This window comes from Aplysia californica, unplaced genomic scaffold (genome assembly GCF_000002075.1).
Source record: "Aplysia californica isolate F4 #8 unplaced genomic scaffold, AplCal3.0 scaffold00287, whole genome shotgun sequence".
Lineage (NCBI taxonomy): Eukaryota > Metazoa > Mollusca > Gastropoda > Aplysiida > Aplysiidae > Aplysia > Aplysia californica.
This window is the reverse complement of record NW_004797557.1, coordinates 682,576-698,607: the sequence shown is the minus strand read 5'-3', so window position 1 is coordinate 698,607 and position 16,032 is coordinate 682,576. Positions and strand designations below refer to the sequence as shown.

Genomic DNA, 16,032 nt, shown 5'->3' with positions numbered 1-16,032 from the left:
GGGTGACTGCTCGATTGAAATTATGACAGTTCTTTTCTTCAAATTGTGATTCCTCTTACTCCAAAAAAAACGGAGACTTGAACAAAAAATCGTGAAAATCGGAATGGTTGAGATTTGGGGCAAAAACCCGATTTTAATCGGGGGATGAGTGGCAGGCAGGTCTCATTGTTAGTTTTCAAGAGTCCTCAATAATGGAAGACCATACAACTAATTGATCAAATCAGCTCATTTTCTTTGTAAGAGATAAAATGAACATGATAACTCACCTTTGGAGCTTTCAGTTTTTTCTTCGTAAAGACGCTCACATCTTCATGCACCCTGTCCAACAGCCACAGAAGGAATTCCTGAGAATCATGCTGGTGGTCTCCTTTATACTGGCTGTTGTATTTGCCAACAATAATTTTGAAGTCTTTAGAAATGTCACTGTTATATTTTCCACACCACAAAGCTTTGAGCAAACGTCCCAGTTGTTCTGTAACTTCACCATGTGTTGATCTGGAAATTCCTTTCTTGCCATTTTTACTATTTTTCAAATCACCCTTATAAAAGTCTCGAATGAAATATTCTGTGAATGAGTCTGTGTTGCTTAAACACTGTAGCACAGCATTCATGAAGCAACTGTTGGCATGGTTGTAAATACCAACAGTGCCTGGTGTATTTTTCCATTTTGGCATTGTCATACTCAAGCCAGGATCTGTGATCAGCGGTCGGTCTGTTGACATGGTGCCACTATCTCGGTGCTCTAAGCCATTAGTTCTTTCACTATATTCAGGAGTTAAGTACCTGAGATCAGGAGTCCAAACTCTTGATAGGTCTATTGGTTTGGCTTTATTAAACCTCTCATGTTTCTTCGAAACTTCCTCTCGAATAAAAGCACGGCTCACAACCTTTCGAACCGATTTGAAAGAAAACCGCTTTCGTCTGGATGGAAGTGAACTTCCTTGGCTTTGAGAGCTTATTTCCCCATCACTGTCACATGCATCACTGAGTTCCTGACCATCCGCAGGTTTGTCTGATAGACTTTCACCATTCCTGCGCCAGGTCGTATACTGGCTAGGCTTCGGGTTTCCGGTATCTCTGTGTTTACCTGCTCTGGCTCTCGCACCAGATCTAGAGCCTTGAGTGCCTGTCAAGAGAGCTCCGCACAAATCTTCGTCTAGGATGTCTCCATCTGAACATGCTCTAGGTCTTCCCCCTGGAATGACGTGAGACATTGTTGGTCAGTCATCACAACTAAGGTGATGCTTCCAGTCTGTGTTTATAGAGATGTTTATAGCACCCGTATCATCGTCAGCCATATTGTTTTGGCTTCAGGGGGAATGTTGGGAAACGGGAAACCACAGGTACTCGTCGTGAAAAAAGAATATCCATACTTATATAAAGGTGTTTCGCGTTATAATTTGTTAAATTGTATCAAGCATTATTAACTTTTGTGCACACTTCTCTACGCCCACTGTGTCTCTTAAAACTGAAACGTTTGCACAACTTTTCAAGAAGCATAATATGGTTTGTTTTGCTTTTCCATTGATCAGAGATTCCGAAGACTTTGGGCTTTGGCTGGAGACCTCTGGGTCTTTACTCTTAGGCCTATAGGCTATTTACTATAGCCTATAGCATAGCCATAGCCACTATACTATAGGCCTAGAATCTAGATCTAAGCCTTGGCCTAGAGTTTATCAAGAAAGGGCGCCTTGGGCGTGAGAGTCGTACAAGTTTTCGTTCACCGTTTTTTGTAGTGTCAAGTGTCAACTGACCACAGAATTCTAGCCTAGGCCTACACTCAACTGAGTGTTGAATTCCGTGCAACTGACCTACTCGTCCGGTGAGTGAATCTGGGATTTCTCATTGAACAGCAACTTACAGCTCCTGTTTAGGGCTCCGGGCTCAAGGTAAAACTAATCTACTGGCGTGCTTCGTTCTCGTCACGTCCATCTTTGACAGATATCTAGACCTATTCTAGATCTAGATATAGATAGGGCCTATCTAGATCTAGATCTAGATCTTGTCTTTCTTCATTCATGCCTTCATCTTCCCCACTTTTTGCAAAAATTCCGCAAAAATGATACCTGTTGACTCTCGTACTTTTTTATGTTAGCGCAGAGCCAGGATAGGATGCTTGTGTCTTGTCTTGTGTGTAATGTGTATGGTATAGGTACGGGTGGTAGGAGGTACGTGTTTGTGGGAGGGAAGGGGGGGGGGGTCTGCTGTCCCACAGACTCCTTTTTTGTGTAGGCTAGGCCCCTAGGCCTACTTTACAATCAGACATCAGGCTCCAATCAATGGAGACCCATGAAATGAATCGTTTTTGGCTTCCCAGATAAAATGTGTTTTGAGGGTTTGAAACAAGTACAAAAACAAAACAGGGACACAAACATTTATGGAGAAGGCAGGCAGCAGCGCATTTTTGTATTGTGGAGGAAATTTTTGGTGCAACATACATGACAGTATATATTCCGTGTGCCTAGAATTTCATCTGTAAATTCATAATTATTTAAATATCCTCTTTTTTTGTTTCTTAACTAGATCTAGATCTAGATAGAGTACAGACCTAACCTATTGTAACCGAATCTTTTTTTTTCTTCGAAAAGTAGCCTTTGTGAGGACTTTAAAAATCTGAAAGATAATATTTGATAAGCAGGCTACCATAAGTATTTAGAGATGCTAAAAGCCTGTTTCACCATATATATGCGTTTAAGTTTTGTAATGAAATGTTGTTGCATGTTGCTAATTACACTTTGTCATGGTACTTGTTGGAGAAAAGGCATCATTCATCATTGCTGGCAGCACATTATATCTGCTCCTCCCTCCTCTCCAGGATCCATTTAAAGGGTCTGCCTGCTGATCGTGCCAGTTATTAGCAGGTTGGGTATTTTTCTGGCTTTTCCACACAGGTTGCTGTCTTTCCGTAGCCCTCTAGAGGCACCAGCTTCCCTAAGTCTTTCCTTGTGTATGAAAGTGTTAGCCCCTGTATAAATGTATTATTATGTGGGTTTCTTAATATTTTTCTATAGTATGAGTGTGTGTAAAGATATTGAATACCGGTAGTCTACCCTTAGTTGGCAAGCGAAAGTAGGTTTATAATGGATTTTTTTTCTTTTTTTGAACTATATTTATTTCAGGTTTCCTTATAGAGCAGCGTTTGTGAACTTTGTGAGGAAAATGGCACCCATGAGATGTTCAGAGCAAGATGTGTATACAGTTGTCGTGACATCTCCTATTGGCGACATTGAAATTAGAGGATGTGACGGAGGACTCCATTCAGTGAAACAATGTGATGAAGATGACAGCACATTTTCTCCAGATGAAGGGTAAAGTAAAGATTTTTATTTAATTTTATTAGAGTCGTTTAAGTTTGTATAAACATAGCATTAAATTACAATTTCATTGCACTACTGCGCCTCACTTCTTTCATTTTTGTCAAGCAAATTTGTTTCTAGGAAGAAAAGTTCTTCCCCATTGAGCACTTTGGTATTTGGGTTCTACTCAAGTGTCGTTTACAATTTCACCTTTATCACTGAGCAGCTGCCAAATGGGTAGATGTAGTGCACTATTATATGTGTAGTGTGTAGTATACCTCTGGCAGTCAGTTTGCTGACTGGCAGTATTTGTGGGACAAATTTACATAAGTTTGATAATAATAATAAGGACCAAGTTGATAGATGGGGGGGGGGGGGGGGGGGGGTAGACGGGCAAATAGTGTATGCTTATTTGTGTGTGTTGAAATCAGGTGCTTGTCATTATAATAATGAAGTAAAAAAATTGGCATTGTTCTGCCTCTTGGGCAATTTCCACTGGAGTTGTTTTGGTTTTTTTGGTTGGGGGTGGTGGGCTGATTCCACCTTAAAAGTGTTCCTTTTTGTGCATTCACAAATATTTGGTGGCAAGCGGGGCTTAGCGATATAACGAGGGGAGGGGGGAGGGGGTGCTGTACAACAGGGGTTTAACTGAAGTTATGTTTAAAATTGAGAATGGGTAATTGTTTTGTCTTTATCTTTGATAGCTTCTTGTGTGTTGTAATGATGCTACACATCACTCAGAGGATTTCATTCTACCTACAAATGCCATTAATGAAGCAGATTATAGCTGGAACAAAGAGGTTATATATATACTAGAGCTTGCAGCAGTGACGTCACTCGTGTCATACATGGGGGCCTTAACGCTTACCTTCATCGGCATGGTCGGCATGCTCCCATTTACATGAAACAATCTGAGCCCCCGCCCCGCTCCCCACGAGCTCTAGTATATTTAACACCAACCCTACCCCCATATTTCAGTGCAAGCTTATAGATTTTCTCACTAGACTGCCGAGACACCTCCATGTGAGTCTTGAAAAGTAATCACCCGTCTATTAAACTGGGCTTGTCTTCCCCTTGAGGTTCAGCGTCCCATAGTGGGCACATGCAGTCCCCATTCGTTTACAAAGAGGACATCACTGCAATGGACTCTTATAGTTCTCTACCCTCGGAAAAAAGTAACGGTCCATAGATTTCAGACCTAATTTTGAAAAGGTTGTTATTGGGCGACACATTAATGATCCTGGTAAATTGTTTTAGCTTATTTAAAGACAAAACAATATATATATGTAAGGTTATGTTCTGACTATATACACACAAATAACTCACGTCAAGAAGGCCACCCCCCAAAAAAACGAAAAACATGATTGAGCATGTGTCGGATGAACTGGATTGAAGACACCATATGCCAGGCTGTTATTGCTGTACAAGGCGGGCCACTCGTTATTGAAATCACGCTCTAAAGCAATACGTGCAATTTTCCTCAAATCGTGTTTTGCATGGTTTTTTTGGTGTTTTTTTTTGGGGATGTGGACTTCTTGTTGTGAGTTGTTTGTGTATGAATTGACATTTTGTTCAAAAACTAGTCTTACAAATTGTTTCGTCTTTGAATAAGCTAAAATAATTTACCAGAATTATTTATGTAGCGCGGTTATAGCCTTTCAAAATTAGGCCTGAAATCTGTGGACAGTTATTTTTTTCTGAGGGTATTATTATAAACTCTTTGAGCTGGAACAAAACCTTAGCCATTACAGTATTGTCCTGTTAAGAAAACAATTCTTATTGTAAATTTTTTTTTTGTGGGGGGGGGCAAATTTCAGACGACCAGTGAACCTAAAAAGAGGCTATTCCAAGATTGATTGCAAGCCCATAGATGAATGTATTTCCTGGTTGAAGAAGTACTTCCTTCACAAGGAGGCAAACATCAAGATCCCATCTTTATGTTCATCTGTAGTCAGACAAGGTAATCCTATTTTTCATACATTTGTGGAGTCGAACATGTCTGTAACAGTCTTTCAAGATCTCTGAAAACAGTGACCGGTGGTCACTAAAGACAGGGTCTGATCAAGTTATCTTCACTTATGAAGCAGACTTGACATGTTGTGGTTGTTGTTTTCAAATCCCTTTAGCTGTGAGCATTTCGCTCTTGGCAGCGCAATGCCTCCCTCAAGTAACCACATGTCCCTGTCATCTGGTCAACACCAGAGTAGAGCAGGCTTTGTAAGTCTGTAGGTGTGTGTAGGAGCCTGCGTCGAAGAACTGCCAGGTTTGGACAGTGAAGGAAATGTTCAACGGTCTCCTCGTGGTAGTCACAGTGTCTGCAATGGGGTTCCCACATGGGGTTAATTCTATTTATGTGCTTGTTGGTGTGTAAGTGTCCTGTGTGGACTCTGAAGATCAAAGTCTGATCGGCTCTACATAAGAAATTCGAAGGGTCTTTGGGGTTGGGTTTGTCCATGTACCCGAAGAGAGATCTTCCTGTTTCTGGGTTGGCCCATCTGTTTAGCCACTCGTCTCTGCTTTTGGCTTGGATGATCCCTCTGCAGGTCTGTAAAGAGGCGGCTGTGTCTGTCTGGGGCAGGCTTGCTCCAGTCTTTGATAGCTGGTCTGCAGTCTCATTCCATGGTACTCCAGAATGGCCAGGCACCCACTGCAGTGTGACCCGGACGCCATAAGAAGTGCCCATCTGTTTTACAAGGCTGAGAATGTTCCCGTCCCCTCTGTAGTCTCCTACCCCTCGACGGTTTGGAGTAGGCTACTGACATTGAGTCAGAGAAGACAACAACATTCCCTGGTGTTACTGCGCCTTCAAGAAAGTCTTGGGTGATCTGCTCCAGGGTCTTTACTATTTGATGATGGATCCATATCCAGCATTCCGTGTAGCGTTTGTTGCTGACCCATCTGTGTATGCATGAATTGGAGTTTCAGCATACGAGTCCACTGTCTCCAGGGCACTAGTTCTGAGGATTTCATCTTGTGTGGTCTTGTCACAAGAAGGGTCTAGAAGTCTCGTCCTTATTGTGATTTCTGGTGCCTGCCAATATGGAGGTTCGCAGCTGATGTTGGTGATTGGTTCGCTGTTCTCGGGTAGGTCAAACTCCTCCAGTAATTTTGTTGCTTCTCGCATGAAGGAGGTCTTCTGGATGCATGTTCTTGGTTCCCACTCATCTGCCATTTTTCTATTTTCGTTCGTGTGTTCTAGCCGTGCAAATCTTTCGTAGGTTTCGAGCGTAGCACTCTTTCTTCTGAGGTCCAGTGGTTCTATGTTGGTGTGGATTTCGCAGGCGCTTGTAGGTGTGGTCTTCAAATCTGAGTGCTTGGTTCTGTACTCTGTCAAGCTGTGCCAAAGAGCTTTGGCTGGCTATGGATTGCAGTGGTAGGGAGTAGTCAATCACAGATCTGACATACCCTATATAAAGTTGTCGGCGGAGGTTTGCTTTGTCGGCACCCCAGTTGAGTGATGAAAGGTGCTTTAGAAGGTTTAGTCTGGAGGTGGCTTTCTTGGTCAGCTCCCCTAAGTGCTCTTCGAGAGACCGCTTTCGGTCCAGTTGTACACCAAGGTACTTGTGATGGTCCTCATGTTTGATGGTGGTTCCATTGATCTTAATGTTTACCTGACCTGCTATAACCTTGTTTTTGAGGCTGAAGAGTCCAAAAACAGTCTTGTCTGTGTTGATCTCCATCTTCTATAGCTGGCAGTAGGACAACATAGTAGTCAGGTCCGCGTTGATGGCTTGGTTCAGTGCTCTCATGTCACTTCCTTTGCTCCAGATGAGCAACTCGTCAGCGTAGAGTGCTTTCTGGCTGGAGATGACATCTGGCAAGTCGTTCATGAACAACAAAAAGAGAGCACAGCTGAGTCTGACCCCTGTGGGAGGCCTTCCTCGAGTGTCCTCTGTGAAGAAATCTTGCTGTCTCATGACGTCTGGACAGTTTTGCAAGACAGAAAGTTCTTGATCCAGCTGTACATCCTTCCTGCTATCCCAAGCTTTTGCATTTGGTAGAACAGTCACCGTCTCCACACACGGTCATACGCCTGCCTCAGGTCGATGAAAACAGCCACAACATTGTCTTTTTCTTGAAAGGCATCGCTGGTCTTCTGGGCAAATCTGATGAGGTGGTCCATAGTTTTTTTTACCTTTCCTGAATTCTGCCTGTGATGTGCTGATTGTGCCAGTGTTTTCCATCCACCTGTACAGTCTGTCGTTGACCATTCTCTCGACGACCTTACCCAGGCATGATGTTACAGAGATTGGTCTATAGCTTGAAGGCTGGCTTGCTGGTTTGTCCTTCTTCAGTATTGGCGTGATGTTTGCCTTCTTCCATTCTGTTGGGAGCTGTCCCTCATTCCAGGTCCTGTGAAGAAATCCAGGAATATAGAGAGGGAAGAGTCTGTCAGGTTGAGGATCATCTCATTGGTGATGTGGTCTGGTCCTGGGGCCTTTCTCTTCTTACACTTTTTGAGGGCTGCCTTCAATTCCGTCAGAGTAAACTCCTTCTCAAACACCTCCAGGTTTGCCTTGGGAGTCCGTTCTGCCCTTTTGGTCAGCTGCTTTATTGCATGGCTCAGTTTTATTGTGGGTTCCTTTCTTGTTGATGTTAGCAAAGTATTTATTCATAACCTCAGCTCTGCATGTTTCTCCTTTCTCAGTTGGTTTCATTGGGGCGGGGTTTTTTCTTCTTTTTGTACCTGAGAGATTGGTGAGCAGGTTCCAGGCTTTCCTCCCGTCCTTACGAAGGTAAGCAGACTTGATAAAATCATCTGTTGGTTTAATATCTTAATCTTAATTTTTTTAATTTTCATTTCATTTCCATCAAAATTGTTATTTAACATCAGAGCTTCTTTGCATTGATTGAACATAAACACACTGAAGACGGTTTGGCTTTCTTTTGTAGCAAGTAACTGGCTTGAGGCCGACTTGTCACAAAAATGATTGACCCTGGCCATGTTTGACAGGGACCACTATGGACAGGGTAAAAATATAGTAGGAAAAACACAAGGGTGTCGTGGAACAGTGGCAGTTAATACAGGTGGCAGCTATGGAGAGGTGACCATTAAAGCAGGTTCAACTGTTCATAGTCTAGGCTACAAGTTATCACACTTTCTTGTGGTTTCTGTTCAGTGCAATTTAGACTCATCCTCATAATTGTTATATTTTATACTCAATGAAAATTACTGTACCCTTCCCACAATCACATAAAAATGTAACAATATTTTGCATTGCTGCAATCTGAATGCATGAATCTAATTCTAGAATTGAGAAATTTTTTATCATGTAGATCTATCTCTGTCTGCTGGGACTTTTGTGAACTTTGGTTTTGTATTTATGTCAGAAAAATATCATAGACAAATTGAGCTTCGCTGTTAGGTTTGGCCTACATTTAATTTCTTTTGCATTTCCATTCCTCTTCTTTTTTTTACTTTTTCTATAGTCTAGTCAGCTCTTTCTCTTTTTTCACCAGTACCAGTGCCCAAAGGCACTCAGGCACATCACGGGGCGCGCGCCGCCCACACTTTGACACACACAGACACACACAGAGACTCAAACACTACAGACACACACACATACACACACACTGCAGGCTTTTTGTATTGCACTAGAATTGTTATTGTGATGAGATGGCTGGGTTCGTAAAGGGTATACTTGTGTGTAAGGATTATATTTCACTGTCTCTGGACAGAGGGCTTAATAAATTGTTTCGTTTAAATTGCATAGGTCACTGATTTACGTGCTAATTCTGTTCTTTGTTTTCTGATTTTCTTTTCCTCGCTCTCACTCATCGACCATGTTTTCTCTTTTGTGACAGATTCATTCGCGGAAAAGGCTTGGAGACTCCTTCCTGAAGCAGCACCAATGGGCACCACCATATCGTACAAGGATCTGGCGGAGTGGTGTGGCAGTGAGAAAGCATGCCGTGCGGCCGGGCAGGCTATGGCCACCAATCCTGTCTCACTATTAATTCCATGCCACAGAGTGATCAGCTCACAAGGGAAACTTGGGAATTACTCTCATGGAAAAAAGAATAAAATTAAAAAGTGGCTTCTTAAGTATGAACGCAGGGAAGAGCAATAGAAAGATTAATTCTTTGAAGAACACTATATGAGATTTTTAGATAAACCTTCCTAACCATCGTAATCCCTTAAAGCCCTGGTCCCTTAAGCCTTACCGGACTTGTGCACCTGAACTTCATTGGGTCTTCTGCTAAATTTGCACCACTGAATGTTGAGGTATCGGCTTGGTGTGCAGAAGGGTAAACTTACTTAGTCTCAGCAGACATGCACTGAAGTTCATAGGGATAATTATTCTCTTGGAAAAGGGAATAAAATTAGAAAGTGGCTTCTTCTGTGTGAATGCAGGGAAGAACAATAACAAGATTAATTCTTTGAACCTTGGTCTTGTTTACCTACGACCTTACAACCTGAGTTCTCTAGATACAAATGATAGATTTACACTTTCACACTGTGAGACTCATTTTTGGTAAGCAATAGGGTAAAGGTAGGGTGCATTAAATTGTAAATTGGATTGTGTGTTCTGAAGGTTATGCCTGTGGAGCGAAGAAATATGATATTCAAATGGGTGCTTCTCTTGAAATACAGTGGTGAGTGTGATCTTGTAATGTTCTTTGATAAGAATGTGTAGAAAATAGTATGAACGTTAAATGTGATGCTTAAAAGGGGCATTTAAGGAAGGAACATTGATTCCTGGTTTAGAAACAAGTGTGTCCTTGTATGATTTGTAAGATAAAAAATATGCTGTTGTCCTTAATTGACTAGATTTTCATATTTGTCTGGGATGTTTTGTTAGGGCTGCCAAAAAATTGATACCCGTACACTTAAAATAGTATTCTTTATTAAAGATTGGACTCATGCAAAAAATTAGAAAAAGAAATTAAGTGGAACATGCATTTGAATTTACTTTATTTGTAATTTTTTAAGAAGGATAAGATTCTAGTGTTTATTTGAATTAACCGATTACGTGTTTATTGCTATCAAATCAAAAGATATCTTTTGAGAATGAATGTGAGACTTAAAGTTTGACAGTTTTGTAGGTATCATCAGGTGTTCTTAATTATTAGTTGAGTGGAGTTTCTTTTAACCACTGAGTCATCAGCACAGAGAAAATACTGGTCCACAGTGCCTTTATTTGTAGGTACACAAGCACTCTGTACAATCATCAGAATGGGATCAAATTGAATCCGATATCTGATACTGATCAATGCCAGATACTGTCTCAATATATATATAGAAAGAGACTGCCTTTGTTGTGGATGCTCAATCTATGCTTGATTGCATCCACTGATTTTACTGCCAAACTGCTAGTCATTATTAATGTCAATCACCATGATTTGTATGTCGATGACGATGTTGTGTTACCTTTCATTCTTTTTTTACGTTTTGATGGCAGTGATCGAAAACTGATCTGTCTTGACTTTTTTTTGTCAATGATAGTGAACTGTGTGCACTTAAGTGGACATAATATACATACACTGGAATCCTTTTATAACGAGAGGGAGGGGACTGGTGTGAAGTATCTGTTATAGCAGGATTCTCGTTATAAGGGATTCAGTAATAAATTCAAGGGAAATAATAAAGTAGGCCTAATCTAGGAGTTTGATGTTCTGTTTATTTCTTTTTGTTATCCCCCCTGGTGATGATTTTGTTCAACATGACTTCTAGGTCTTACTTGATCAAAAATCGAATCAGGTTTTTTTTCCTGTGCTAGTGATGTTGACAGCTCGGTGATCAGAAAGAAAGGGCTCTAGGCTAACTCACCCGCTGTGTTGTCCCCCACCCCACCCCACCCTGTGGTGTGTTCCGTCTGCTTGCGCACATGGGTGCACACCACACCCTGCCCACGTCACACATTTGCTCCGTCCATCACAGCACTGTGACCTCTCCATCCCTGCATTGGAGAATTGAGAGGCATGGTAGGCCTAGATAATCTAGACAAGGCTGGCCTATCACGCGATGCACTATGCTTGTCTGCGCATGCCACACTCCCCCAACTCATTCGCTCCGGCCTTCATTGTTGACACTCGTGGGCTCTCCCATTCTTTGTTACGCTAGATAACCAAGTTTTTCAATTGGCGAGGTTTTACATATGTATAATTGGCCTATGCGCTGTGCACAGCAACAGCAATATTCCGCTATAACCGACTCGCGTATTTGTCTGATTGCGCTACAGCAGTATTTTATTTACGAAGTTAAAGAAGGGAAAAAAACGGGACTTAAGAATACATGTATTATAAAAGACTTCTTGTTATTTCAACACTCGTTATAAGTGGACTCCACTGCATATATATCTGATCAGCATTGGGTTGTTGTTGTTTTGTTTTTTTTTTGGGGGGGGGGTTCAGAATTGACAATGAAGAAATGAAAGAAGATGAGTTTATGTATGCTTACAAAATATTGCTATTTCTTCACTGTTTACAGCTCTTAGACTGCAGAAGTTTGAAACAAATCATTGTTAAAAAAAAATTGTTCCCTCCAGTGGGTTGAAAGTCTTTCCGTACTATTTTTCTGCTAGAGCAAAAAAAAAAGGGCCGGTCATAGCCGCCCGATCTGGGGTGGCTAGCGTTTTTGCTACTCGAACGAATTCAGTCAATTAACCTGACGCTACTGGCCTGTGAGGATTTCTGCAACCTCGGGTGGCTAGCATTTTTCTGCCCACCCGGAGCCGGTCACCTAGATCTAGTACTTGGTAACGTGAACGCGGTCTCATGGCCTTCCGAGAGACATGAATCTATAGAGAGCAAATAGCACACCTCTGTGATTGGCCCAAATATAGATGACTTAATGCAGGCTATATCAAGGGAGATAGATAAAATTGGCCAATTTGGTTAAAATTTTATTCGAATTATGTTGGGTCCATAGTCGCTTAAATGTTTTGCAGATTTGAGTTTGATTTTCTATCCATCTCTGCTAGGCAGGGTCAGCCGTTTTTCCTTGACTGAGAAGCCTCTCCTTTTCTTTTGCTCAGTCATGGTTCACTATGTACTATATCTTCACCCCGACCTTGCTTTACGGAATACCAGCAAGCTGTTGCATGTTGCATTGTGCTCTCTGTATCTTTCTCTCTCTCATTATGGCTAGTTTGGTAAATCAAATTTGCGGTTGTGTTCAGGGGCGAAGCGTCTATATAATCAAATAATCACTGCTTCCCTTTCTAATTTTGAAACATTGTCGCTGTCAAATTCATCCTTAAACGTAAACCTCATAAATTAAATGTAAAAAGACGTTCGTAACCAACAACGAACAGTATGCCTAACATTCAAAACGGTTTCACGGCCACAGAAATAGCCTCCTCACCCCTCTCGGCCCACTCCATAAGCAGTCGCAAGCTTTGATTAAATAAGCTTAAAGTGAGGCTGGAATAGAGTTGAAGGGAACATATGCATGGCAGTCAAAGCTGTTTCATTGCCACATATACCCTGTTCACCCCTTTGGGGCCACAGTTAAAATCAAACACAAGCCCTGATTAAGTAAGCTAATTAACACTGGTCGAGTCTACCTCACAAATGTGAGGGGAACTAACTCTTAATAATCTCTTGACTGCTGCTTGTGCTTGTTTTTTTTCCTCGACTTTTTACCGTCCTATAATCAGATCGTGACCTCGATTATGACACCAGCTCCTGGCCGCGAAAGGCTAACAAAAACAGCCAAATGTGAAATTTAAAAAATAATAATTGTCATGTTCTACCAAAGAGTTAGACTCACTGGTAGATCTATAACGTATAGATCTAGTACTGACATCTCTGCTTCTTTGCTTTGTGTTTATGTATTCACATCTAAAATTAAGTTTAATTTTAGTGGGAACTGATATTTAATAAGATACTTTCCCGATTATTTTGGCGGTTGAACATCCAATATGAATTCCGGATTTGTTTTCATTCACAACTCAGAGTCGCCGCCTCGAGTAAGATTCTTGTGTGATATCTACAGGCCAGATCTGGTCCCATTTCACTTTGATTACCCTGTCAAACAAGTCAGCCTTCACCCCTGAGTTGTGTTTAATAAATAATAAAATCTACTGACACTGAAGCCAATTTTTTTGCTACGCATGAATTGTGTTTGCTAAATGTGTGTTTTGAAAACAAAGAATATATTTACAAAAAGTTTGGGGCCTAAAAATCTGTTTCTTATCTTGTGTGTGTTTGCTGTGTCCATGCTGGACATTTTGCTTGAGCTCTCTTTATATCGTTTTTCTAGCTTTTATCTCCTGTTTTCTGTTCTTTGCTGTTTTTCAGAGCAAGATTGTGGGGGGTTTTTTCGAAGTGTTTACAGACCCAGAAACCGGGAACAAAGTCACGAAGTATACAGACTCGGTAGGGGAACTCTTTAGTGATGTCAGATATACGACTAACATGTACCATGTCTTTACCTTCATAAAGAAAGTTTGTCTTGTTTCTCTTGTACGTTACCCCCCCCCCCCCCCCGGGGCACGGCAGTGCTACTGACTAAAGTGTCTTTAGGCCATTCCCAAAGGGGGGACATTAACCATGTTCTTATGTAGAGTAGAATTGTAATTGTACTGATTCATCAGTGTCATGCTCCTAAACTGTATCTGAACAGTGAACTGCAACAGGGAACTGCTGCTTTTTCTTTCCTAATCCTATCTATTATTCCATCGTCATTTTTTCTCTACTTCTTTTGTATGTTTGTCACTCTCATGTGACCCGCTATTTCTGGGGAGCCTTGATAGTCGAAGCAGACTTTGTGCTGTTGAAGCGAGAGAGGTGAACAGAGTAAGTCCGATTCCCTGCAAGGACTTCTCTGTTGAAATTCACCCCTTGATGCTCATATGACCTTATGTAGTTGCGAGCGCCGTAAAACCTCTACTAAAACTAAAACTCTTATACGTTTTACTCATGTTTTACCAGTTTTGTGGCAGCTAGTACTAACATTGCACTTGTACAGCTTCTTCAACATATTTTTGTTACTTCAGATTTTAAATTGATCTTTAATAAAGAAAAGAATTCCATTCAGTTTTTGTCTTTTCAATTCAATAACATTGGCCTGTCCATTTTCCAATTGATTTTGTCAGAAGTTTTTTTGTTGTTTTTTTCATTTTGTTACTATTACAGGGAACTATACACACCAGAGGAGACTTCATCCTGAAGCCTCCATTTTCACTGCGGAGGCCACTGCCATTGACATGGCACTGGACTCTGTAGAAAATTCTCCTAACAAATCTTTCCTTATCCTTTCTGACTCTCTGTCTTGCATCACCTCACTCACAAACTACACACTCTTACACCCAAAAATAGTTAGGCTACAACAGAAAATTCATACACTATCCGAAACAGGAAAAAACACCATGTTCGCATGGATACCCAGCCATGTGGGCATCCGAGGAAACGAGCAGGTAGACGAACTGGCGAAGAAAGCTTCATCCCTTCTGCTGGGATCAACGACAAACACTCTCCCACAGACTGACTTTAGAAATAAAGTAAAAAAGTACACCTCCAGTCTGTGGGAGAGCCACTGGGAAAAGCAGAAAAATAATAAACTATATGAAATAAAACCCAAACTAGAACAGCGAAATCCTTCGGACCTCTCCAGAAGAGACGAAGTCATTTTTACTCGATTGCGCATCGGACACACGGCCCTGACCCATAAATACCTCCTACAGGGAGATGAGAAGCCGTTCTGTGTCGGATGCGACACAGATTTTACCATTAGACACATTTTAACAGAATGTCTAGACTTTGGAGAGATCCGAAGGAAATATTATAAATGCAAGAAATTGCAGGATATTTTTTCCGTCGTTGTTCCCAGCAGAATTTTGAATTTTATAAAGGCCATTGGCCTTTATGGCAAGTTGTAAAATGAAAACGTACTATTTAAAAATTTTTATTGTTACCTATTAGAGTTGTTTTAAATCACAAATATATTTACACTGAATTTTAATATTTTAACATTTTAGCATTTTAAAGTCAGTTGATCAGTCGTGGAGTGAACTTTTGCAAAAGTAAACAACTTGTGTTTCGCGCGCTCATATGACCTTAGCAGTTGCGAGCGCCGTAAAACCCTATACTACATACATACATATCAAGCTAGAGCAAAAATTTGTATTTTTCTGAAAATGAATTGCAATATCTGTACTAACATACAGATCCTTGCTTTAAAAGGCTTTTTGCTGTTCAGTTGAAAGAGGGTGCAAAAAATATAACTCAGGGTCCCAACAGTTTAGCACATATGTTGCAAATGTGCACAAAGCAAACAGATTTCCAGGTCCTGAATTTTTTCTTCTAAAAAAATGTCTTTCCTTTGGTTAAAACCCATACATAGTGATATTCATACGAAAAGATTTCTACATCCCGTAGATTTTGCTATGTTTGTGCTAGACTATGGCTTCTGACAGCAGTTTTAAATTAAAAGTACAAAAATTTACAAAAAAACAAGGAAAAGTCAATGGGAGTAACTGGGTTTATTTTGAAGTAAAGTTTTGACTAGAGAAACATCAAGACAATGTGCCAAAAACTAACAAATATGAAAAAAAAGGGAACAACTGCAACAAGATCACAGATAAAATAAAATGTGTTTAAAATTCAGTGAAGTTGTTCAACTCAATACCAACCTCTAATTGTTCATCAATCAATAAAACATTGAGGATCACACCATACATGACATACATCCTTGGTCAAAGCTTCATACTTTTACGGACCATTTTGTGGGTAAAAGAAAAAAACTGATTTCACAAACCAAAGTTCAACATCTGCACATCACATTTCTTGT

General features: G+C 40.8%; 2 protein-coding genes across 2 annotated transcripts in view; one reads left to right on the top strand and one right to left on the bottom strand.

Moving 5' to 3' along the window:
- LOC101850487 (ubiquitin carboxyl-terminal hydrolase 31) overlaps window positions 1–1,435 on the bottom strand; it is a 28,209-nt gene extending 26,774 nt beyond the window's left edge. The window contains exon 1 of the mRNA XM_005101549.3: window positions 267–1,435. Within this exon, the coding sequence (XP_005101606.1) occupies window positions 267–1,214 (948 nt within the window). The 5' untranslated portion in view covers window positions 1,215–1,435. The remainder of the gene's footprint in view (window positions 1–266) is intronic.
- Window positions 1,436–1,607: 172 nt separating this feature from the next.
- LOC101850092 (methylated-DNA--protein-cysteine methyltransferase) lies at window positions 1,608–10,170 on the top strand (the record flags this gene model as incomplete). Its single annotated transcript, XM_035970571.1, is given in 4 exon segments — window positions 1,608–1,889; window positions 3,120–3,308; window positions 5,114–5,256; window positions 9,102–10,170. Coding segments are annotated over 3 exon segments (558 nt in total). The 3' UTR covers window positions 9,368–10,170.
- Window positions 10,171–16,032: the final 5,862 nt, after the last annotated feature.